The sequence below is a fragment of the Agrilus planipennis genome, unplaced genomic scaffold (genome assembly GCF_000699045.2).
Source record: "Agrilus planipennis isolate EAB-ADULT unplaced genomic scaffold, Apla_2.0 scaffold4, whole genome shotgun sequence".
Taxonomy (NCBI): Eukaryota; Metazoa; Arthropoda; class Insecta; order Coleoptera; family Buprestidae; genus Agrilus; species Agrilus planipennis.
Window position 1 is genome coordinate 1,483,762 of NW_020442463.1, and position 24,529 is coordinate 1,508,290.

The 24,529-nt window shown below is 33.4% G+C and overlaps 1 protein-coding gene and 1 long non-coding RNA gene across 2 annotated transcripts in view; both read right to left on the minus strand.

The window, feature by feature from the left end:
- LOC108735979 overlaps positions 1–15,677 on the minus strand; it is a 49,865-nt gene extending 34,188 nt beyond the window's left edge. Inside the window, exon 1 of the long non-coding RNA XR_001937657.1 lies at positions 15,513–15,677. This is a non-coding gene — a long non-coding RNA (uncharacterized LOC108735979). The remainder of the gene's footprint in view (positions 1–15,512) is intronic.
- A 2,088-nt stretch (positions 15,678–17,765) lies between these two features.
- LOC108735981 overlaps positions 17,766–24,529 on the minus strand; it is a 132,295-nt gene continuing 125,531 nt past the window's right edge. The window contains exon 4 of the mRNA XM_018468224.2: positions 17,766–19,409. Coding sequence (XP_018323726.1) covers positions 18,055–19,409 — 1,355 coding nt within the window. The 3' untranslated portion in view covers positions 17,766–18,054. The remainder of the gene's footprint in view (positions 19,410–24,529) is intronic.

Below are 24,529 nucleotides of genomic sequence, written 5' to 3' on the forward strand. Positions count from 1 at the left end.
ATCCCACCAGAAATAAATTTTAAAAAAAAATAAATACAAATTTAATTGTGATAATTAAGAAACTTGAAATAATCTTTAAAGAAATATGTCAAAATTAAGATTATTACAAGTTACCTAATAAATTGTACCATTTCTACGCCTATTCAATCATGTACAATAATAAAAACAAAAAAATTTAGTTTTTTCGGTGTAGGAAGAAACTATTATTATCATTTTCTGTCGGTATGAAATGACTTTTACATAGCGCAGCCTCCCATAAATAAAGTATTTACTAATGAAATGAAAAGGTATATCTATTAATACTAGTTTGCACGATATGCATAAAAGCTAAAAAAAAGCCACTCCGAATATACGTTTTATTTTCTCATGTTTTTGTTTAATGAATGGAAGGTAAAATGCAATATTATCTTAATTTAAACATTATAAATAAACGTCTTGTTTTTACGGAAACATTACTTTTCTTGTTGCATATATAATTACTATAAATAACTACCCGCGACAAGCACAATAAGCTTTTAAAGTATTAATTTACACTTCCTTAATTGTGTAAACAGTTATAACTATTTGCACACAAAATTGCTTGAATGTTACGTGCAAGGTCACATATAATATTTACCATTACAATGAATGTTTTGGTAAAATTATACAATACATATTCACATACCTACGTGAAATAAAGTTAATGCTGTACCAAAAAAAAGATCTAATCAAAGATAAAGTGAACATATTAATAAAAACATAATTTAAACTTACAACAAGAATAAATAAATCGGTGGACATAGTTTTCTGCACTTAACGTTCAGGAATTTGATTTTAATTCAAATTTTCTTCAAACAATTTCTTTTCCACAAAAGTTTTTCATCGCGAACATGATTTTAATCCTCAATGCGTTTCATGTTAGTCATTTTTCGTGTTTGTAGTCAAACAATACCACCTGTAAACTCAATCTGTTTCACCTGATATCGGCTGAAAAAGCTTACGAGAAAGAGACACTGTAGTTGACCAATATTAAACTGAATTGGTTAGGCTTTTCTATTTTTGGACGTAATATTGAGAAAAAGAGTGAAAATAGATCTTGGATCGCTATTGGGTTAGGTCAGTGAGCAATTAAATGCTACTTAACTCTGTTTACTGCTAGTTATCTCTGTTGAGTGTAATGAGTAATTTTTTATGTAAATTAGAAATTTTGTAAAGGAAATGGTTCATATTTACTTATCTGTACATTGTTGGACACTAAAAATTATGATTAAATTAAATTTACTTGTCATATTCTACATCTTATCTGTTCATTTGTAGCTTCCCTCCCATTTATACATATACACTCTGTTTAACAATGTCCAAAAATCATTGATTGGTTCAACCTGCGGTACATTTGGGGGATTATCGGTTTTCGTCACAACAGGTATATAGTTGATTTCTCACCACGTTCTAATTGTATAAAGGCAAAATGCTAAGTCTAGTCAAAACATTTGATCGAGTGGATAAGTCGTATTAATAAACTGGAGCAACTCCGATAAGAATTTTTCGGTATAAGTGTTGACATTCTGCTTCATCCCTCACATACCTCGGTAGTGATGAGCAAAATTAATACTGGTCTTGCACCAAGACCAACACTGTCTTTATACTAGCAAGACCAAGACAAAAATTAATACGAAATATGCTAGACCAAGACCAAATACTCTAGACTAAACCAAAAATTATTACAAACCAAGCCAAGACCAATACTAAGACTGGCGCAGTCTTAGTCTTGCTTTGGTCATCACTAATGTTCGGCTTTCAACTCATCACTAATTTATGTTAAAAGAATGTGTATAAAAACGGCTAAAATATTATTGTTATTTAGCTGAATTCATTACCTAACTAGAAATTGGAAAAGAACAAACCGCAATAAAAAAAGTTGGATTCATTTATCTTTCTCTCTATTTATAACTCATTTACAAATTATAATTTTATTCCAAAGAAAAGCTGCAAAACTACGTATTGTAACGAACTTGAATTCAAATAACACGTACACTCACTAAATATGACTTATCAACACAATAGTAAATAAACCATTACATATTGCTATGTGGTTATTTTAAATCTTATACAATTAATTTTCATTTTTAGTCTAATACGTTTTTTGCTGATCACATAAAAGCAGGAACTACGCCGCGAGAAAGAAGAACTGACGTCTTTTAGATACTTACAGCAAAATAATGTTTTTGGGGCGAATGACTTTTATCAACTTTTCACGAGTTCGTTATAGAGCGTTTTAAAACGCATGTATATATATACGCATTGAGAAATACAACGCAGAATAGTTGGATTGCATCGTCAAAATACAATTATAGTTAAGCCGTTGACTAGAGTCGCAAAAGCAATAAAAGTGTCATTTAAAGGGACTTACTTACTCCCGACTAGAATTTTGAGGGAGATGCAGGTAAGGTCCTAAGTGGGTAGGGGTGAGGTTGCCTCCAGGGCAGGGAAGGGGCATATAACGCTTTGCCGCATTTGAGCATCATCAGGAATGCCGCATGTGGCCCCTGAGGGAAGGCAATATTACTACCCCATTAAAAATTTTTGGACAAATGAACTTTATTATTAATGAAAAAAAAAAATACAAAATTGAATGAGAAACATATTTTACTAATGAGAAACTGTTCACTTTTACATATGTAGCAACGGTATCTCTTTACTTTAGTCATTAAGATTAAGATAAACTATTTTTTATCAACATCTATGATTTTACAGGCAGTAATACTTTCATTGTTTGCATAAACTATACGTATAAAGCGATTTTCTTTTTCGTAGTAGTTTTCCACAAATTTCAATACAATGTATATCTCCATTTGGAGGAATATATACATATCACTTATTTGTAAAATTTGTTTGCTCTTAAGTAAGATTATGTTACTGAGCTCTTCAATAGTCAATAATACTTTAAATTGCAATCGTTTTACTGTTGTTCGACTTGATGCGTCTGGTTTCAGTTGTCTCACAATAACAATATCATCACTTGTTGGTTCGTTGTAAATGTAAAAGATTTAATTGAAACGACGACATAATTGGGTAAGGCAATTGAAACCATTTTTTATAAGTTTATTCGTTTTACCGAGAGTATTTTCAAAAGTATTTACCTCATCGAGCCTCCACAAGGTAGATTTAATTGTAAGTTTATACATGTGTTAGGTTTGCCCCTTAGGACCCATATGGAATCATGAGGAATCTACGGGGAAATCCTAACATTACATGGGGCATACCCTTTATAAATTCTAGTCGGGCCTGAGACATTTCGCTAATGAAAGTACATATTGTAGCAAGAACGAGTGTGGTTGTGTGCGATCGAGCACACGTGTGTGAACGGCTTATCGATTCGCCGACTAGCCGCGGGCGCCTTTCTTTTGTAAATGTGTGTGTCGTACCTGCGTTCTGGGAAAGCAGTTAAACAGTTCAAAGAAAAAATAAACTATCCGGACGTTTTCCAGAAGATTCCCGAAAGTAAACAAAAGAGTATTTAAAGGAAGAGACGATCGCCGGGAGGGGAAGAAATAAATTGACCGTTGCAGAAGTGAATCGAGAAATAAATTGACAGTGTTAGCAGTGAAATAAATAGCGCAGTGAATAGTGATATATCAACAGTAGTGTAAATAAATAGAAGAATTTATCACCTAAGTTTAATAATAATTTAATAGTGTTTTTAAGTTCTTTATTAATTAGTGTAAATAAATAGTTTTGTCGTTATCAGTCTTAGAAGTTAATTTTGTTAAACCAACGTACATTATAATATAACAAATTGTATTTCTGTCCATATCTTCCATTTCAAATCTGCTTTGCATTGTAATAATTATACGGCTTAAATTCCTAAGTTGTAACATACTTAACCTCTGGGGAGGGGTGTAGTTTAACTGTCTCTATGATTGGTACATACGCAGTTAATAATTTACAGCTTTTGCGACTCGAGATAACGGGTTATCTATACTTACATTTTAAATGACAACATAAGTTCCTAATATTATTATTTTTAGAAATTCTTAACAAGTTATTAGCGATGAGAAAAGTTGGTCTTGGTCTTGCAGCCTTGTCTTTATACCAGCAAGACCAAAATAAAGACCAAATGAAAAAGACCAATACCGAATATGTAAGACCAAGACCAAATATGTAAGACTAAACGAAAAGTGATTACTTCCAGTGGATTTATGCAATCGATTGAATAACGGGTCGGCTCGATGATTACTATGCATAACTAGAATTAGAATAAGAAAATGTAGTTCATTAATGTACCGGAATGAAATGAAATAAATAATATAAGTAAGATATATAAGCCGTGAAAGCCTTTTATTCTTATAAGATATATTATATTTGTATGATTCCAATAAAATAAAACATTTTATATTATCAATTGTGAGTTATTTATAATTATTAACTTATACAGTGTTTGATTGGTACTCCGAAAAAAATAAGGAAGATGAAGAAATTGAATGAGCCATCTCGGATCACTCACATTTTCTTCTTCCTTTTTTCCCAATATTCACAAACCCTACATTCGTTCCATGTCTTAAATCTTGCTGCCACACTTATCCCCCTCTCCTCTCCTAAATACTTCGGCATCCATTCTCCCTGCCAGTCCATCCATATAATTCCCTTCATACCCACCACATATCTAGATATCTCTATTTTTCTTAAATCCTCTTCTCTAATTATTTCCTTGCATCTATTTCCCACCAATGTTTCAACTTTTTTCCTTTCCCTACACCATTCCCTCATTTGCTTCTGGTTTATTTTTAATCTCTTTAAGGCTCCGTTTCTTTCTATATTATATCTACCTTTTACTCCTATTTCCATTACCTTCCTCCTCCAAATTTCTTTCCTTTCTCCAATCTTCCCAATCCCTCCTCGTATTTTACTACCCTTTTTATTGCTTCTTCCCACATCTTACCACATTTTGTCTCACATAGTCCGACGTATATCTTTCTATATTCAAAACCCATTTTATATGTATCTTTCGTACAGAACTTCTACCTGCCTTTTTTCTTCCCTTCCCCAAATTTCTACCCCATAGAACAGCATGCTTCTCACCATTACCTAAAGTAATATCATTCTTCTACTTCAATCAACCTTACTCAACTTCTGACCTAAACCGCACAAACTTCCCAAGATTGCTCGCCCTTTAGCAACTTGATTCATAGTATGCAATTCATCTTTGTTGTTGTCACTATAGCTATATCCTAGGAAAATATACCTTTTCTATCTCATCCCTTTCCATACTATCCTATCTTTTTCTTCTCCCCTTCTTCCTCTCTTTGCCCCAACCACCAAAAGAAAAACTTTTGGGTGTTTCATTCCCACCAGCCATTAATGCTGATGGGCGGACAGTCCCTCCGGACTTCGCCGGAAAGTAGGGCGGAAGGTCCTCTTAAGCCTCCTTTCAGGAATCGTGGGAATGGGTGGGTGGTGGTTCGGGTGAGAAAGATGAGACGTACGAAATGAAGACAGAAGAGAATGAAAGATTATCTGTGGAATATTACTGTCCCAGCATTTACCTAAGTAATCCAAGGAAACCACAGAAAAACTTGGACCAAGGCAGACGGACCCCGAATCGAACCAGCGTCCTCCCGAATGCTAAGCAATGGCCCAAACCTCTAGGCCATGCCGCTCGGTCATACCACCAAGTAGGTAGGAGTAGGTATGAGTGTTTCATCACTTAACAGGGGCACTTTTTGTAAATGCTTTTTACACCCCCTACGTTGTGGCGCATTCATGACATGCACTCTACACTGCCTCCAGATGTTATCTTTCCGGAATACCAATCAGAGGAGTGTATATCTTTAAAATACTTTTCTATTAGTGTTCAACACTCATCTTCCCCCTTTTCCGACCAACGATCACATATTGTAACAATTATATATAGAGAAATAAAAAAATAAACGAAAATCGAATATCAGATGGAAACAGACATAATAAATACGCACCTTTATAGGACGCATGACTTCCTATAAAAATATTTTCCATTTGGATTTGATTAGTTATACATATATTGTTGTAATAATTCCAAAAATTTTAAAGAATTGTTTGCAGTAAATCTTAATCAGAATTGCTACCTTGATATATAAACCAATTTGTCACAAACTATTACTCACTTACTCATCCCTTTCATGTATGCGTATAATTATTGATCAATATTTAGTATAAGGAAGTGAAGGCTTACTATTAATTACAGTACTTATCAAGGACATGTAAATACGTTATATACTATCGATTATATCTAAAAATAAACAAATAATTACCATTATATTTTGTATGACTGATTTATCGATATGCATTAACTACTCCGTCGTATGTGTATTATATATGCATACGCCATAGTCAAAGTAATTAATCCAAATATTATTTGTACTGTATCTAGCGATTATGCATAACATCTAATATCGTATTTACACAATATAAAATAATCTAAGTATTTTACAAAATACTCTTATAAAACACAATAAATTTTATTTTGTTTAAATAACATTGAATCGGAATTTTTATTACCTTTATTGAGAAGAAGTTTCGATCGCTACAGAATCTACAATCGTTATCAAATGACACTTAATCCTAGATTACTTCATGCAGTAAATCGCAACGACACAAAAGTACATCCAAATTAAATGTATTTAAAGCGAATGCTTTCACACTGATGCGATCCGATATTAAAATCCTATGCGGTTTCGGATGTGGCTGTTTATCAGCGTATTACGTAATTTTGGTGTTCTTTTATTCGTATGTTCAAAGACCTCTCTGTTTCTCCCATTTAATACGGTCCACATTCACGACAAATGTAGTAGACTACATAATAACTAATACCTATCCGAATAGACATTTGTACCTGTGAATGAATGAACATCTTAAAACTACGAGAATTCTCCCTATGCAACATTTACTTCTACGGGAACAGAAAATATTACTCACAAGACGAAAATCTCCCAATGGGATCATCTCTTTTGCCTACACCAACAAGCATCTACATGAAATGGATTGAAGAAAACGTAATTAAAAGAACTTTATTAAACCGAAAACGTAGCTTTAGATATGATAGATGTGATATGTCAGATGTCATATTCATCATCTGGGATGGTAACTAAACGGAACTAAATACCTTTTTTAACCACCTGACCCAAATCAGACCTACCATACACTTTACAATAATTAATGATGACAACACTGCAGTACCCTTCCTGGATGTGAAAGTTGAAAGAAGAAACGAACATGTCTAATCCTCTTGTCTACCGGAAGAAAGCCTATACGGGGCAATAGATCAACTATTCATCAAACCACTCTAACACTGTCAAACAAGGTATAGCAACAAATCTGGTCGACAGAGCAATAAGTGTTCAGTACTGAATAAGCTCTTAAACTAAAAATGGACACTATCGGAAGGAGTCACAAGAAAATGACTGTCCACGTCAGCAATTGGTTTCAGCAATGAGTTTGTATAACACTGAAGAAGCTCTTTAACTAAAAACGGATACGACCAGCAAGGAAATACAACAAACTGGCTATCCACGTCAGCTATTGGAAGAAACCATCAGGACGAAAAACAAAACAAGAAAATTTTGTCGAAGAACACAATAAAACTTGGACACTGGTAATCCCCTATGCAAAAAGCATTTCAGGGAAGATTCGAATATTCGGTAATCACTTGAGCTCATTTTAACAAGGAGGGGACAAGAAACTCCACCACCAACAAAAACATATTTACAAGGTACCATGTGGATTATATTATATAGGAAAAATGAACAGGCCTTTAAACACACGAATAAAAGAACATCAAAACCACACAATACGCGAAAAAACAGCTAAATCTGGAATCGTATATTGCACCTAAATGCAACATCATAGAATAGATCGGGATGTCGCCGAAATTACCCATCATGAAAGCCATTGATACCAAAGAAACGGAAAATCCACATTCCTTCAGTAAGGTCGGCATAAAAATTCCAAACGTCTAGAAATCGACCATAAAAGGGATCAACGAACTGGAATTGAAATCAAGGAAACCGTCACAGGCGAATATGCAGTAAACTAGTATGTATATCAGACCTTACTCTAGGAATAAATGTCATTAGTCACTTGATAGCGATTGTAGATTTTCTAGCAATCGAAACGTTGTAAGTATTATTCTTGTTATTCGTATTTAGAACAATTAGCTTAACTTCCCATGCGTCAAAAATTTTAACTAAAATTGTACAGGGGAGAATGGAAAGAAGGGAAGAACTATCAATTTGGGTTTAGAAGAAATAAAGGAACGCGGGAGGCCATTCTAGCTTTACGGGTAACAATGGAGAAAACGATTGAAAAAGGAAAGAGTGCGTACATAGGATTTGTATATTTAGAAAAAGCTTTTGACAATGTTAAATGGGACAAGACGTTAAATATACTTAAAAATGTAAGGATGAATTACAAAGATAGAAGAGTGATACTTTTGTATAAAGAGCAACACACATTTATAGAGCTGAGGCTGCAACGTAGAAAAGTAAATATTAGGAAGAGAGTCAGTTAAGGATGCACACTGTCACCGCTACTTTTTAATCTATACATTGAAGACGCGATCAACATCATCAAAGACAGTACAACTGTCGGGATAGATATACAGGGCAGAAACGGGGTTAGGAGGGGTAGAGGTAGACCTAGATTAGATTACTGTTCGCAAATAGTTAAGGATGTGGGTTGCTCTAGTTTTAGGGAAATGCGAAGTTTATTTTAGGTAGGAATCAATGGAGGTAGGTTTCCAACCAATCTTAGGACTGACGATCTTATTGTGATGTTGGTGATCAGTTATTTAAATAAAAGGAATATTAAATCAGAAAGCAAGTTGTATCTTTTAGTAATACAATTATCATACGTATATATAACATCTTGCATTAATTTTACTTGTACATTATGCAACAGTAGTATGATGTTAGTTTCAGATCATTTAAAATATTATTTTTTCCATTGCCAGCAATAGATTAACTAATTAAGAGACAACCTACCCCTACGATAAGGGGTTATGAAATGTATACTGATATTATGTAACAACATTCTATTCATCCGGGTCTGACGCTTAAGATGTTTTTATTTCTTGCGTTTATCTAAACACAAATCGGCTATTTTTGTTGGCTCTGAAACCATTCCGGCCTAATTTACCAATATTATTAACAAAAACCTGTTAAATCGGTGAATTTACAATTGCCAAGCAGGTATAATAGTCACAAGTCACAACTGATTATGCTGACTTTGAGATAAAAATCCAACGTAGATAGTTACATTAAATTCGACAAAACGAATTATTACATAACCTTTTATCTTGTATCTTTCATTGGAATTAGCAACATACATTAATATAAAAATATTGGAAGTGTGTATAGTCTGCCATCAGCGGCCATTTAATAAATGATATTCCTCCACTAGCAGTAACTTAAACAGGCGTGAAGTGGGTAAATATGCACTCGAGTTCACGCGTTTTCACTTGTATTCGCGACCTTAGTCTAGAGTCGGCTTTTTTAAGTCTTGATTAATACCACGTTTTTATAATTTAATTATTGAATGATGTGATTAAATTACATAAAACGAGATTCTACTGTTATCATTTTTGAGATAGGTACTTTAATTGTTTACGGTTACGTGATAAAACAAATAATTAATTACTCAATTTAGTCAATATAAGGGGACTACTGACAGTACATAAATCATGTATTTGAAACAACTAAGGTTCCTTATTCTCTGCTTCCCATGTAGGAACTGTCAGAGTTAACGATCGGATGAACTTCAGCTCAATATTGGATTGCCCAATTTTGGCTGAACGGAGTTCATTCAAGGTTGAACCAAGTTAGGCATACAATTGATCTATCAAGAATGGGTAGTTTTCTCTGTCCCAGCTTTGGGTCAACTTACATTGACCGGGGACTTATTTTCTATACATAAATAAATATTGTAATCAATATTTTATTTTTTATTAGTTAAAAAGACATTAATCGAATAAAATAATTCGAAGTTGGTCTGTATTCTGTCGAAACTGCCAGACGCGGATCGCGATTTCGATCTTTTTGGATCTCATCAGCGCGTCGCAGGCAGCTCCGACTGAACACAGACCAACTTTTACCTGCTGTCTTAACAGTGCGTTTTAGAAAATACTACAAATGGCGCAGTACACNAAAAGATCGAAATCGCGATCCACGTCTGGCAGTTTCGACAGAATACAGACCACTTCGAATTATTTTATTCGATTATGGTAACGTGCCTATCACGTTAAGGTTAGCTACGCCGGGATTCGTTTCAGCAAGTAGATATCCATATATTTAAATGGACCTTGTTGGAGTATACGTAATCCTAAAATGTAGCATCGTGCTACAGATGGTGTTTACTGCGCCATTTGTAGTATTTTCTAAAACGCATTAATAGTACTATTTAAATAGCTGATTGTGAAGGAAAAGGAGACATTATTTTAACAATCTGAATCATTTTTTTATTAATAAACTAGCTGAATTTTGCAATATATAATTTGCACTATTTACTAATGCAGAATCTAAACATCTTCTGATGTTGAGTATTATTTCACACCAATAGATTCATAGATTTTTAATTTAGTCCGTAACTTCTTTATCAGGTATAGGTAATATGTTAATTCCTATATTTCTTCAAAAAATTGTTATAGCTAATTTTGCTGACAGATATAAGCGAGCGTGTCTAATTTCATTAAACTGATGTAGTTTATAAAATAATAACAAACGATTTCCTTACAATAAACTCATTTAAGACGGGTTCTGTTTGTATTAGCATGTAAAGTGAAAGTATGCTTTAGTTACTTTTATTACACTTTTAATCGTGTCATACCATAAACGACTGCGTGTGGTAAACCTGATGATAAGTGAGCACTTCGTAAGTAGCCTAGCACAATACATTAATTAAGCAATAAGAGAATATGAGTCTTATTTATCTTTCTAGTAAATTAAGAAGTACGTCAGTTCTGACCTACCTCTCTCTGAATTCATCAGGCCATTATCTCCTGGTCGATTAATGTGACCGACGTGTATCAGCATGGGTGACCAAGGATTTGAGCATATTTAATATTTCTTATTAATTTTTTTATGGTTTTATGTTAGTCTTGACCCCACACTCTCTCTATCTCTCTGTGTGTTTCTCTTTTGTATTCCTCTTTTTCCAACGGTAGGGCAAAAAGAACATGAGTTCTGAGGATCATCAGTGGATACGATAGGGTTTGAAAGATATGCTCCTTAAACTTTGACACTGTGTTTTATCCCCGGTGTTTTTTGTTAAATATAATTTATGGGGCGTCCATGATGTATTTCCGGAAGTCTCTCTTTCGGATGAATGGGGTTGCCTTGGCCTAGATTAGTGGATTTTTGGTGCTGGTTTGTAGCTGCGTGGTTCTTTGTTACATTGGCTGGTCCAAATGGAGGAATTTCATATCTTTGCGAAGAAGCCAGTTGGAGCATTCGTGATTTTTCGAAACGTATTGTTGATGCAATTCTTCCATTCCAGACATCCGTATGTGATTGTCAGGATTACTATTGACTTTACGAAATGTACCTTCCTTATGCCTTTTTGCCTTTCCTATTTTGGAGTGGGTGGATAATCTTCGCTTGTAGCTTTTGATGATTTGTTTTGTATGTAAGGTGAGATGAGGTGTTTGTCCAGTCTTATTTCTATATATTTGTCTCATCATGACTAGCTGCTGGTTTTGTCACCCACTTTGATTGTGTGCGATGGGTATTTGTATCATTTTATTTTTTTTTGGAGAAGGTTATGACTACGGTTTTATCATTTATGATAATTTTTCAACGTGAGAGTCAATTTTTCATCATGTCCATGTCCTTTTGTAGTATTTTCGTGATATTATCCAATTTTCTAGTTGATATTGATCTGTCATCCGCAAACGTACAGGTTGAAAAGCAGTGGTGCGAGGACTGAACCCTGGGGGCTCTGATTGAGTAGTGGTTTTCAATTTTGACGTAGAAGCTTCCGCTGTTGAGGTAGCTTCTGATTGTTTGGATTATATATTTTAGTTTCTGTTTAGTTTTAATACTAGACTTTCATGAAATACTTTGCTGAACGTTTTTTAAGATCGAAAAATAAAACTTGAGTTAGCTGGGAACCCAATCAAAGCCCTTACCAAACAAAAATAAAATAAAAACCACACTCAGCTCAAGTTGAAAATCACTACCACACCTACTGAGACAATAAAATCAACAATTTAAAACCATATGAAAAATGTTAAAGCAACTAACTAAATAAGCAGAAAGCAGAACTCTATCACCAATAAAAACGAACAACTCAAGAACAACAAGCAATGAAGAAAAAGGTGAACTATTCACAGAAAGCTATGAAATGCAGGTCACCACAGGACCCACAAGTATTCACCACCTGAACGTAACCCGAAATATAACAACACACCCAAATTCTGATGGAAACTTTTAAAAAATAATAAAATAAGAAATTTCAGCCTACATCACCATAGCCAAAGGTACCAGGACCGGATTGGATCAACATCTACATAAAACCACTACTGAAAGAAGGCTTCAACACTTCCCCACTAGATAGAAAACAGCGAAAATGATTCTCATCCCCAAGAAAGGAAAACCTAAAAACACCAACCCCCATACGTCTCCTCCCGGCAACTAGCAAGATAATTGAAAAATGTATGTGAAACCGGCTCCAATAAGCCGCACCATAATCTCTTCCACAACCAACAAGACCTGGAAAAAAAGATTTTGGGTGTTTCATTCCCACCAGGTCCCTAACGCTGATGGGCGGGCAGTCCCTCCGGACTTCCCCGGAAGGTAGGGCGGAAGGCTCTCTTCAGCCTCTTTTCAGGAATCGTGGGAATAGGTGGGTAGTGGCTCTGGTGAGAAAGATGAAACGGACGAAATGAAGACAGAAGAGAATGAAAGATTATCTGTGGAATATTACTGCCCCAGCATTTGATTAAGTGATCCAAGGAAACCACAGAAAAACTACTACCATGGCAGACGGACCCGGAATCGAACCGGCGTCCTCCCGAATACTAAGCAATGGTCTAAATCTCTAGGCCATGCCGCTAGGAGGGAAGGCCTTTTATACCCGGTTTTGGGGTGGTTCTGAGTCAAATTTTAAATTTTCTCTCAAACAGTATACTTTTTTTTAGTATTTATTTACCTTATGATATACTGCAAAACCTAATTAATCACGAATTTCTAATTTTATGTACTCTTGTCTCCGATTGTACCTCCCAAACCTTAAACTAAGTCGCCTTTTTTAATAGACTAAATATAATACATATTATATCCAAGTCGAAAATTTCAAATACAGGCTTTTTCTATTATCGAAGGTTATATTCCCATACCACAAATCATGGCGTTTTTTTTTNGAGGCAACATTGATAATTGCAACATAGGTAGTTAAATTGTACATCAGTGTGTTATCACAGAAAAGTAGTTTGATTAAAAAATAGAATAGAATCTGCATTACATAACCAAACTAGATTAAGCAATGACAATCACGGTTCAATGAATAATAATGCCTTTGTCTTTTCCTCTTAGATACCGGATATTTATTAACAACTAATTTGTTGACTATAAGAAAAAATTAGCTTGTGTAGAGAATTTTTATAAAAAAAATGATACATATACTTAGGTGTTTAATAATGTTTAACCGTGTTTAAGAAAGCTGCTTGATTACTTCCAAAAATTATAAAAATTATTTGTGTATGATTATTTAAAATGACATTTGTCTGAAAAACTAACTAGTTACCTGACCTTAGGGGAGACCAGGGATAGTTGACTATAGGGGTAGGTAGACTAACTACCGAAAACTCGTCGACAGTGTATGAACTATGTCATCTGATCATAACCAAGCATTACATTTCGCGTCCCGCTCAGTTGTCTGAAGCGTTACATCGCGGTCGTGCGTTGTTTTCGAACACTGACATGTTTTTCATATTTCAATTACATAAGTAATATTTTGATATATTGTATTTTTTGATCTGATGCCTACTCGTTTTATGTAAATCATTTTTCTATTAGTCCTAGCATTTAATGAGGGCACATTTATCATATTTCATATCTTATTTTTCAAGTCAACGGCAGTGTTTAGGCTAGCCATGCGATCAAAATTAAAAATGGCGTCTGGGGTTGGTAGACCAATTTTTTTCGGGGCTGGTTGAATAATTATTCAACCAACCCCAATGAAATATGTAGTTGAAAACAACACATAAATTAACTTTTTATTGGACTTTTAAATCGTTACGTGGCCAAATTAAAAGAAAAATTAGAACAGAAATTGACGAGAGCAGAATTAACCCTGGACACAATGGAATATATAAACAATAGACACATTTTTACTAATCTAGAAGAGGAAACTTTAGCCAGTTTATTTTTTAACAAAAGGTTTAATTATTTGTTCCTTCTCAAGATTTGACTCTTACTGGTACATGAGTCAACTTACCCCGGGCATATGGTCTACCTACCCCGGGCCAGGGGTAGATTGATTAAGATTTAATATTTTGTAAAATGCATTAAATCATCACTATTATACTAAACTAAGAACTAAATATTACATATTTTTATTAGGTTAATAGATTTTCTATCAATTAACATGCTTTTCTTGTCTATATTCATTAAAACACAAAAAATATGAACTATTCAGTAAAAAACTAGTCAACCTTCCCCGGTCTCCCCTACTAGCCTTACCGCTCTAGAGAAAACGTTCTTATCTTTTTTTTTATTTACCTACAGTATATTTCTACGAAGGGGTAGAAGGGTCAAACATATTTTCTTTAAATTTCGACTTATAACTCTAAATGCTTATTGAACCGCAACCTAACGTAACTTAACTCAATCCCAGCCTAAACTAAAGCAATTTCGTTCGTGTTGTCTTTACCTACTGTATCGTTATGATTCACTTTTACTTCAATTAGGTTAGGATTATAATTTTTGGGATCTGCAAAGACAACACAAACGAAGTGAGTGGTATCGTAGTCGTCTACTTTTTTTGTTTGTTTACACAGTTGGACCAATCTTACTCTAACTCGATTCTAACCGAATAAGCATTTGGATCGCAGGCAACAATCATCACAATACTGATGATTCGGCCTGAAAAGTCGTGGTTGGTGCTGCGCAATAATCCCAATATAATCGATAATTATCGATAACAATAGTAGCGATAGTTATCGATATATCGATAGTTATCAATACGTATATCAAAAGCTATATTACCAATGAATATGTCTCGATATATCGATAACTATTAATACTTATCAATATGTATATTGGTAACTCGTATATGTTGTCGAGTTATAAAATTCCAAAATTAAAAAAGAAAAATTGCAGTATTAAATGGGAAATAGAAAATGCCACCTGTAAATATTACTTGCAACCTCATATTAGTATATGTACATTTGCCAATAATTAATTAGGTGACTAAATTAAAATAGAAAACTGATGTACATTTAATACAATGTATAGTAGTTGTACTATTTATATACAATACAAATAAGTGAATATTAATTAACATACCTCATATTTCGCCACTCACGATCTCTTGGGACAGCCTGGCTTTTTTACTGATGATGACGTTCCAAGAAGACACATACAAAACTAATACCAACAGAGTAACTGATGCAAGACGATAACAGGCAACGCACATGCGCTTCTGACTAAACGAAGCATACGAATCACTGATTTCCACCGATTTCTCAATAAGTAAATGTTAAATGTAGATACTAGTGAGAATATTGAATATATTTTACTTATTTTCGAGTAAATAACCACTCAGCAGTCAGTAAACTGATATAATATTGGTGAAAACCACTATTTTGTGACTATGATTATTTGACTTACTAAAAAAATGAATCTATTTTTAGATAAAAAAATTTTTGTAAATCACAATTTTCGACATACCTACATACCTACTCTACTTCTAACCGTAAGTAAATGTAGCGCTACTCGTCCTTGAAGGCATTTGTAAACAACGAAAATTATATAATTTTAACATCCATATATTTGAATTAATTAAATTAAGCAAAGACTTAATTAGTTTGTTATCACACCTATTATTTACATTAAATATTTGCTGGTAGCAGTCTTTTAACTAAACAATTTTGTAAAGACAATATTTTATAAACTTTATGTTTAAGCTTATTTGAAATTTTAATTTAAGTTCTTTTATCTCTAATTAAAGTTTTTATGAAAAGTGACGACATGCTACAATTATTGTGTTTTTATGATCATTAAACGATGCAATTTTGTAGTCTACATCATAAGTATAAAAAGCTAATTGGGGTATAGTTTACTAATGACTAAAGCTATTAAATGGAGAAATTAATTATTGTAATTATAATACATATGTGCGTTATCATGCAAAAGAAAGAGGAGGCAACATTGATAATTGCAACATAGGTAGTTAAATTGTACATCAGTGTGTTATCACAGAAAAGTAGTTTGATTAAAAAATAGAATAGAATCTGCATTACATAACAGCATATCTGACACTTAAAATACTTGTGCATATTTTTTAAAACTTGTGCCGGATGTGAATATATCCGACAACACATCCCGCACTATAAGTCAGAAAATAAAGTTATTCTACAAAAAGTAATTGGTACCTGTCATTTTAAGTTTTGAAAAGTTTAGAAGAAGATAATAGAAAATGCTTCTAGTCTCGCGATTATCAAAAAAAGTGGACAGAAAACACATTTTTTTTTTAATTTCTTAAGCACGGTAAGAAATTTATAAAATATAGAGAAGAATGTTGAACAGACGAAATGTGCGTCTTAAAAATACTAAATGAATAAGACGTGGTTCATTAAAATTGCTTTTTAAATAAAAAAGTTATTACAAAAAAAAAGACTAACAGATATTAAAAATTGTCCTTTTTTTTTATTACATGGAACTTTTAATCTTGACAAATAAAATGAGATCCGAAAGAGCCCCTAAACCGTTACCTAACCAACGGTACAACTAACTAAAAATAATCATTTTTCATTGTAAAAAATAAATTGTCCTTTATTTATCAACTAGGGGCAATCCATAAATTACGTTACACGTTAGGAAGGGGAGGGAGTCAACGAAATGTGACATTGTATGACAATGGCAGGGGGGTAAAACTTATGTAAACGAAAATCTTACAAATATTGCTAATTAGATTTATATTTATAAGGTTTATGTCGGTTTAAGTCGTTGGCGAGTGTTTTTATTTTGTCAATATCTAAAATATTTGAATTTATGTTGATTTGATTAGATTATTATTTTTAATGAAAATAAAAAAAATAAACTGCTGTTTTAATTCAATTATTTATAAATATAAAATTGAAAAATATGTAACGTCACTCCAAGGGGAAGAGGATTTTACAAATATAACACCATGTGACAAGGACGGGGAAAGTTAAATAAATAATAAATCGGTCTTACGCAATTTACAGATGACGCCGTCTTTATATAAATAATTTATTAAAAAACTGTACTTACCTGAAGAAATAATTTGGGGCTCTAAATACTCTGATCCAATTTTTGATGAAGTGTATAATAATCTTGAACCAATCGGATACCTGTTTACATCAAACAGCAATTAATTACTAGCCAATTGGTAAAACAAATTGACAGTTTAATTGCAAGTTGCAATAATTGTAATTGATTAAATATGAATCAATGCTTTCTTAGCACTTAACGACACTATTTTCCTTTTTTCAGTAGAAACTTAATTATATAGACGAAAAGACTATTCTATTACAACAGAAATGTTTTATTTGTAAAAACAGATATCAATTATTAAAAACAACAACTTTCAGTTCGTTACATTATTATACATAAATTTACAAAGTTACTATTGCCAACGTTTCTATGTACTTTAACTTGACAAATCCGTCAATCAATCAAATACGTATTATTATTTGAAAACATAGGGTCTCTTAATATTTTCTATTAACAAAAATATCATTAAAATATTATAGTTTTGTACTTTCACTGAAAATAAATTGTTCGGTAAAATACTTTTGTGGTACATATATAATATGGACAGCATTTATATAACATATATACATGTGAATACATTTCGCGCTCTTTAAATTAAAACCACATTTGTAACAGAGTTAGGACTATCTAATGCCTCATCGTAACCCTCGTCATTATAATCACAAGTTTTATCGTCTTCTTTATCGTCACCGTTTATCCTTATTTCGTAAAGTCCGTTTTCCGAAATGGCATTATCGGAATGTCTCCGTTTGAACACTTTTAACGAACTAAAGTCAGCGTGACATTCGCCGAGTGGTATAAGGGACACTTGGTCGTTATTCAGAATACCACCACTTCCAACACCATTATTATTTACACTGTTCATCCAGCAATATTTCCGGATATTTGTGTCCGTAAGTTGATCGAAACTGCGCACACAATTCGACACACTTCCACCTACTTTAAAGTCCAGTTCAGTCTTGATGCAATTTTTATTGTAATCGTCCTCCGAATAGACGATCTTATCCTCTTCCACTTCGATGATCGTGCTGAAATGCGCTGGTTCAGCTTCGGAAGTGACCGTACTACTGGTTTCACAGCCGCTTGACAACGAACCCTCATCACTATCGACGGGTAAAATATCGGTTTCGTTGAAATTCGTAAACCACGTCCTCTCGCACTTTTCCTCGCAGGATTCCATCAGTTCTTTAGTTAAGCTATCATGCAGTAAGTTTCCTAACACTAAAATATTCTTTTCTAATTCTTCTAACTGATCTTTTGCATTTTCCACTTGAGTATTTGTAAGAGAATTTTTAAGATTCACATCACAGATCTGTTGTTCTTGACTAGCATCCTGAGTAAATAAATTTTCTTCTTGGATGGAATTTCGAGGAGAGGGCACACTGAAAGACTGGAACAAGTTCCTACGCCTATAGTCACCTACCTCATCTTGTTCTTCGGCGTTTTCCTCGATTATTGTAAGTTTAGGAGCTGATTTTGAACGTTCCAGTGGAGGTTTATAGTTATATGAGCCGGAACTTAATAAGATTTTTCGCCTGGGTATTGTTGGATATTCATACAGAGCATTAAGAAGAGATAATCGAGCATTCTGACGAAAGATTTTGTCTTTCTTGAACTCAGCCAAGGCAAGAGCTAGCGATGCTTTCAATTGCTCTTCAATTTGTTTAGCTGCAGTAGCACTGGAACAAAGAACTGCATGACAACGAAGTTCGTGCCTTAATTTTCTGCCTTCGTGTCTGTAAACCCAACAGAAGATTCGGGGAAAGTGTGATGGGGCAGAACAAAATGTCAAACGGTTTGCCCAATATTCCGTTAGACCATGATCTTTCGTTGTTGCCTTCAGGCCACCGCCACTGACACTTAGTTGCATTTGAACGTCAGGTCTAGATGACTGGGTGTAGTTTCTCCAAAGAGTAGTTAAGGGCTTCTCGATACATCCCTCTCCTGAAACAAAAGAGAATTCTAATTGGTTTTTATAATTAACGATAAATTATGTGTCAAGTGTCTTCGCAATTTTAATAGTAATTTCTATTCGTATACGAATCTCGTTTGAGTGAACAGTAGAAGAGGCCCCCTGCTCTTACTACTAAGTACCTATACAGAGTGTAACAGAAGTAAGTGGCGAGTTATGGAGGATGGAAACTGCAATAAACAAACGTATGCAAATGCAAACACAAAAGAGCACCAATACTGATTATTATTATTATTTAAAATTCCATCCCGCGTGAAGAAAAGTCTGTGAACACCAAGTAGACTATGCAGTATTTTTCTTTCGAAACTACCGACACAAATCCACTAGCGACTGAAAATCGGATTGAAGCAAGGCTTGCACTCGCTGCAAATGATAAGGATGCAGCAACTGTTCCTTTCAAAATTGTCACACTGAGAGGAACGAACGTTCTCTGCTATTTCGCATGTAATACTTTGGGGGATTGTCTTCTTTGAAATCGAGGAGTTCGTCCCTACAGCAGCGATATATTTCAATCCCGTAAATACGTACTGGCTTACAGTAGTAATTAATGTTGTATTGTTGAATTAGGTTATTAAACAGCACAAGAATTAAACATTAAAAGAATAAACGCCCTGAATCACACTTTTTCTAATCTAACAATTAAACAATACATGAGCAAAAAAATGCAAAACAAATACTACACTGATACTAGTAGTCACCAGCTGATTGAGTACAGCGTTGCGGTCGTATTTATGAACCAGGGCCGGATGTACTTTCAATTGCGTTTTTCTCGAAACTTGCGAATATACAAACTCTTAATTTATAATTTATAGTGCTCTATCACCTCCTGCAAGCTTGGCATCCTGTATATTAAAAAACAAGAGAGACTACAATAACTATAACATAAAGGTAAGCGTCGATTTTGTAACGAAATAAAAAATTATTCACTGACAATGTCAAGCTAGTGTAATATTTAGCAACACGTTGGAAATTCTTTAATTAACACTGTATTCACAAAAACTATTTTGCTGTACGTATATTTACATATGTAAGTTGTAATTAAAGGCAGTCGTTAAAGGAAAAAATTATGAAGAAGGTAAAATATTGAAGATTCATTAATTTACCTGAGGTGCTTTTTAAATACAGAGAAATTAAAGGTAATTTGTGACGCAAAAGTGAGTTGCGTAACATCTATACCTGCAGATTCATCATGTGCTATTGCTCGTATAAAACTACTATTCAAATTTCAAGAAATAAACTTTTTTAAAGCTTGTACCAAATACTTATTATTTAGTGCAGTACTATTTATGAAAATACGTTCATTCGTTTGCAAATTATTTCATCATTAGCAATAAAATTTTTTCATTATCAAAGGAATGGAATAAAACATAACATTCGAATAGTACTGGACCATACATAGATTTGCACAAAAACAATAATACGTATAAAGGATGATCCCTTTGTTCCGTCTTTGACCTATTTATAATAACAAACATAGTGTCCACTAAGCTCAACATTTTTTTACCATCGATGTTCTGGCATTTATAATGCTTCTAGGAAAAGAACACTCTTCAGTCCCTGAAAACCACTGACTTCTCGCTCATGTCACTACTTTATCTGACAAAAACCGTTTACCACGCAAGGATTGGAAAGATTCGGTAATATCTAGGAGCTAAACCTGGCAAACATGGCGGATGCTCAACTAATTCGCCTTAGCTACTGTAGTTTTGCAATTACATTACATTAATATAATAATAACATAATCATCATCATCACCTTAAGACTGATTGGACATGCACCTCCACTCTTTCCTATCGTCAGTTAATCTTCGCATTTCACTAAAACTAGAAGAACCCATATCCTTAACTATTTGCGAACAGTAATCTAATCTAGGTCTACTTCTACCATTCCTAACTTTGGTTTCTGCCTCTAATATGTCTCTGACTATACCTTCATGTCTGAGAAGGTGTCGTACCAACCTATTTCGACTAACATCATATTTCGAACGCTACTAACCTTTTCTTTTCCGCCGCGCCCACCGTCAATGTTTCGCACCCGTACAGCGCCGCGCTCCAAACATCTTTTTCGAATTTCTGAATTAATCATTCGCAAGCATAGAAGTGACTTGTCTGATTTCCTAAATACCTAAAATCAGCAACTTTTTCTAATTTTTCGCCTCCGATCTTTATATTCGCTCTTTCCCTACTGTTTCTTCCCTTGCAAACGAGTATTTTTGGTTTACTTTTATTTATTTTCATACAATACTGTTATCAATACCGCTTCCATTTTATTTAAAGCTATCTGTAACTCCTCCTTGCTATTAATATTAAATTAGTCCTGTTGTCACTGACTTACTATTTATAAAATTACAAATATGAATTTAAATTGAAAACATTTTATGTACAACCCAATAGGACAAGTATTTTTTATTAAATGTTAATCAAAAAGAAACGCGAAAGTATGATGTAATGAGGGTTTTATTCATATTTACAAAATGACGATCATGAGGGAGAAATTATTCAATAGTTGGGTATTCTACTTGACCATCATGAATAAGAAAATAAATTAGGAGTACAATAGGTATGCAGATTATGCATCAGACATCTAAAGACAAAATTGCTAGTTTCGCAATTAAGTAAATTTGTCAAAGTCAAATAAGACTAAGAAAAACGTGAAAAGATCAAGTAGGTTAACAATGTTATTTATGCAGGCAAAAAAAAAACGCTTATGCTACTTCACCTAATTTGCTTGAACCAACATCAAATACAGAAAATTTTAATTTGTGTACATTACGGCAACTCCAGTAAATTCGATAACTACAGTTATAAAGTACATATGTATCTACATATATATGTTTACCATTACCACTCATGAGTAATAAAAGTATTTCACAATTCAGTATTTGATTCTACGAATATGTAAATTTATTTGGCCATATATTAATCAAAATGTAAATTTTTACGGTACTTTTTCAAAAATAGACCATCAGTAACTACAATATGTATGTACCAGTAAAATTAGAGTAAAGTAACGTTAAAGGCAAGTAGTTCAACAAAAAAGAGTTTCACATGCATATATACCTTTTATTGAAAGTGTTGTTGGTACTAACCAATGAAAATGCAAAACTCAACTAGAAAAATAAAAAACTAAAAATATTTATAATTACTTATAACATTAGGTAACGACGCAGAAGTCATTGAAAAAGGTATGTTATGGAATAGGTTTGCAATGGGTTAATAATTGCTGGAATCGTGGACCAGCTAGTATCAGCCTGTTTATCCCGACATGGTAAATAAATCTATTCTCTGCTTCTTCCCCTTGGTTTTATATACGAAAAAAGAATCAAAACTAATATGGGTAGTAATGTTTTATTTGGATCTATAGGCCTTGATTCTTTTTCAATGTTAATGAATACTTGAACCCTAGCATAGAAGAATTGGGTCACGAGGTACATCATTATTAGAGCAAGAAGAACTAGAAAAACATAGTGGTAGCTCAGTTTTGTAACTATTACGACTAACAAAATAATAAGTAATTTACCGAAACTGTTAAACATGGATAACGATTTCGATTTTATTTACTTTCGTCAGAATACATGACAATCTCGATAAATCAAACCGAAGATGCTCGATTTAACCATGTTTGTTCTAATGATATGATTGATATTCGTTGTTAACTATCTATCTATTTCAAATATTACACGGGAGCCTTACGATAGTTTAAAGATATAAGTAGAAGACTTGTAAGAAATTACTACAAATAGCGTAATAAACGCCATCTGTAGTATATTGCTACCTTTAGTGGAATCCAAAAACGTTCAAGAAGGTCCATAAGGATATCGACTTATCAAACCGAATCCACATTGTAGCTAACCCTAGGTGATAGTGATAGGCACATAACCACACAGGACCTCATCCTACATCCAATGTTACAAACTTTACCCCTTTATAATGCACGCCAGTGAATGTAAGGTGGTAAGAGCAATGACAATGATGATTCCACAATATGATTGACTCTTTATTTCTGACTATACACTTACCCGTCAATCTGACCTTCAATGAATCTCCTTACAGGTCAAAAAGTTCATGGTGGTCATTAGACAGTTTCAATAGAACACAGACTTAACTATCTGCTGCCTGATGAGATCCAATGAGATCGAAATCGCTATCCGCGTCTGACGATTACCACCATGAACTTTGAGATTTGTAGGGAAATACAGTAATGATCAGACTGACTGGTGAGTAGGCGAAAATACAAGACCTTTAGGTTGGAAAACCTCTGCTTTATCTATATATCAATCACGTTTGTTTTTGTTACAATTTTTACTTACATTACCTGTCTACATTATTTTTAAAAATACTTTGATTTCGGAAACTGTTTTCTTAACATCCACAGGATTCATTCATCACACGTCATAACATTTAAGACCATCAATAATATTTTATTATGATGCCGTTACGTCGAATATGCGTCATTATCTAAAAGTACTTTTATTGACATAAACATATTTAATTTTCTTAAACCATAACTAAAAATAGCATTTTAGGCAGTGTTTCATGTTTATACAGTCAGTATGGAAAATTTGTAAATTTCATGAATGATAACTTGTTTATTATTAACACAAAGTTGTCTGTGATTGATAATAATTAACAATAATTCTTGGAAAAATATAAACTCTCAAATTTGTTTACAAATAGATATATATAGTTAATCAATCCCACCCATAGAAACTGTATATTACAAAAAAAACAATATATTTTTATAACTGATTTTATTTACATATTTTTCGTGGAACACTGACTTTACTAGACAAACAGTAATTTTTCTTACACGATAAAGTAATCTTTTTGTGAAAATATGTCGTGTTCCTAGTACCCCGAGAAATCTTCCTCCCGTTGAGTCTATTTAGTTTAATTTAACTTTATTAATCATCAACTTATTTAAAAATATCTTCCCATCAACTATTTCAGCTTTATAAATTTCATTTGTACAACTGGTCTACTCTAGAACATAGATACGACAAGTCGATATCCTTATGGGTCTTGTTGAACATATGAATTCTAATATTAATTTGAAAATTCATTTTAATTTTCTCCCACTACAAACTACCTCA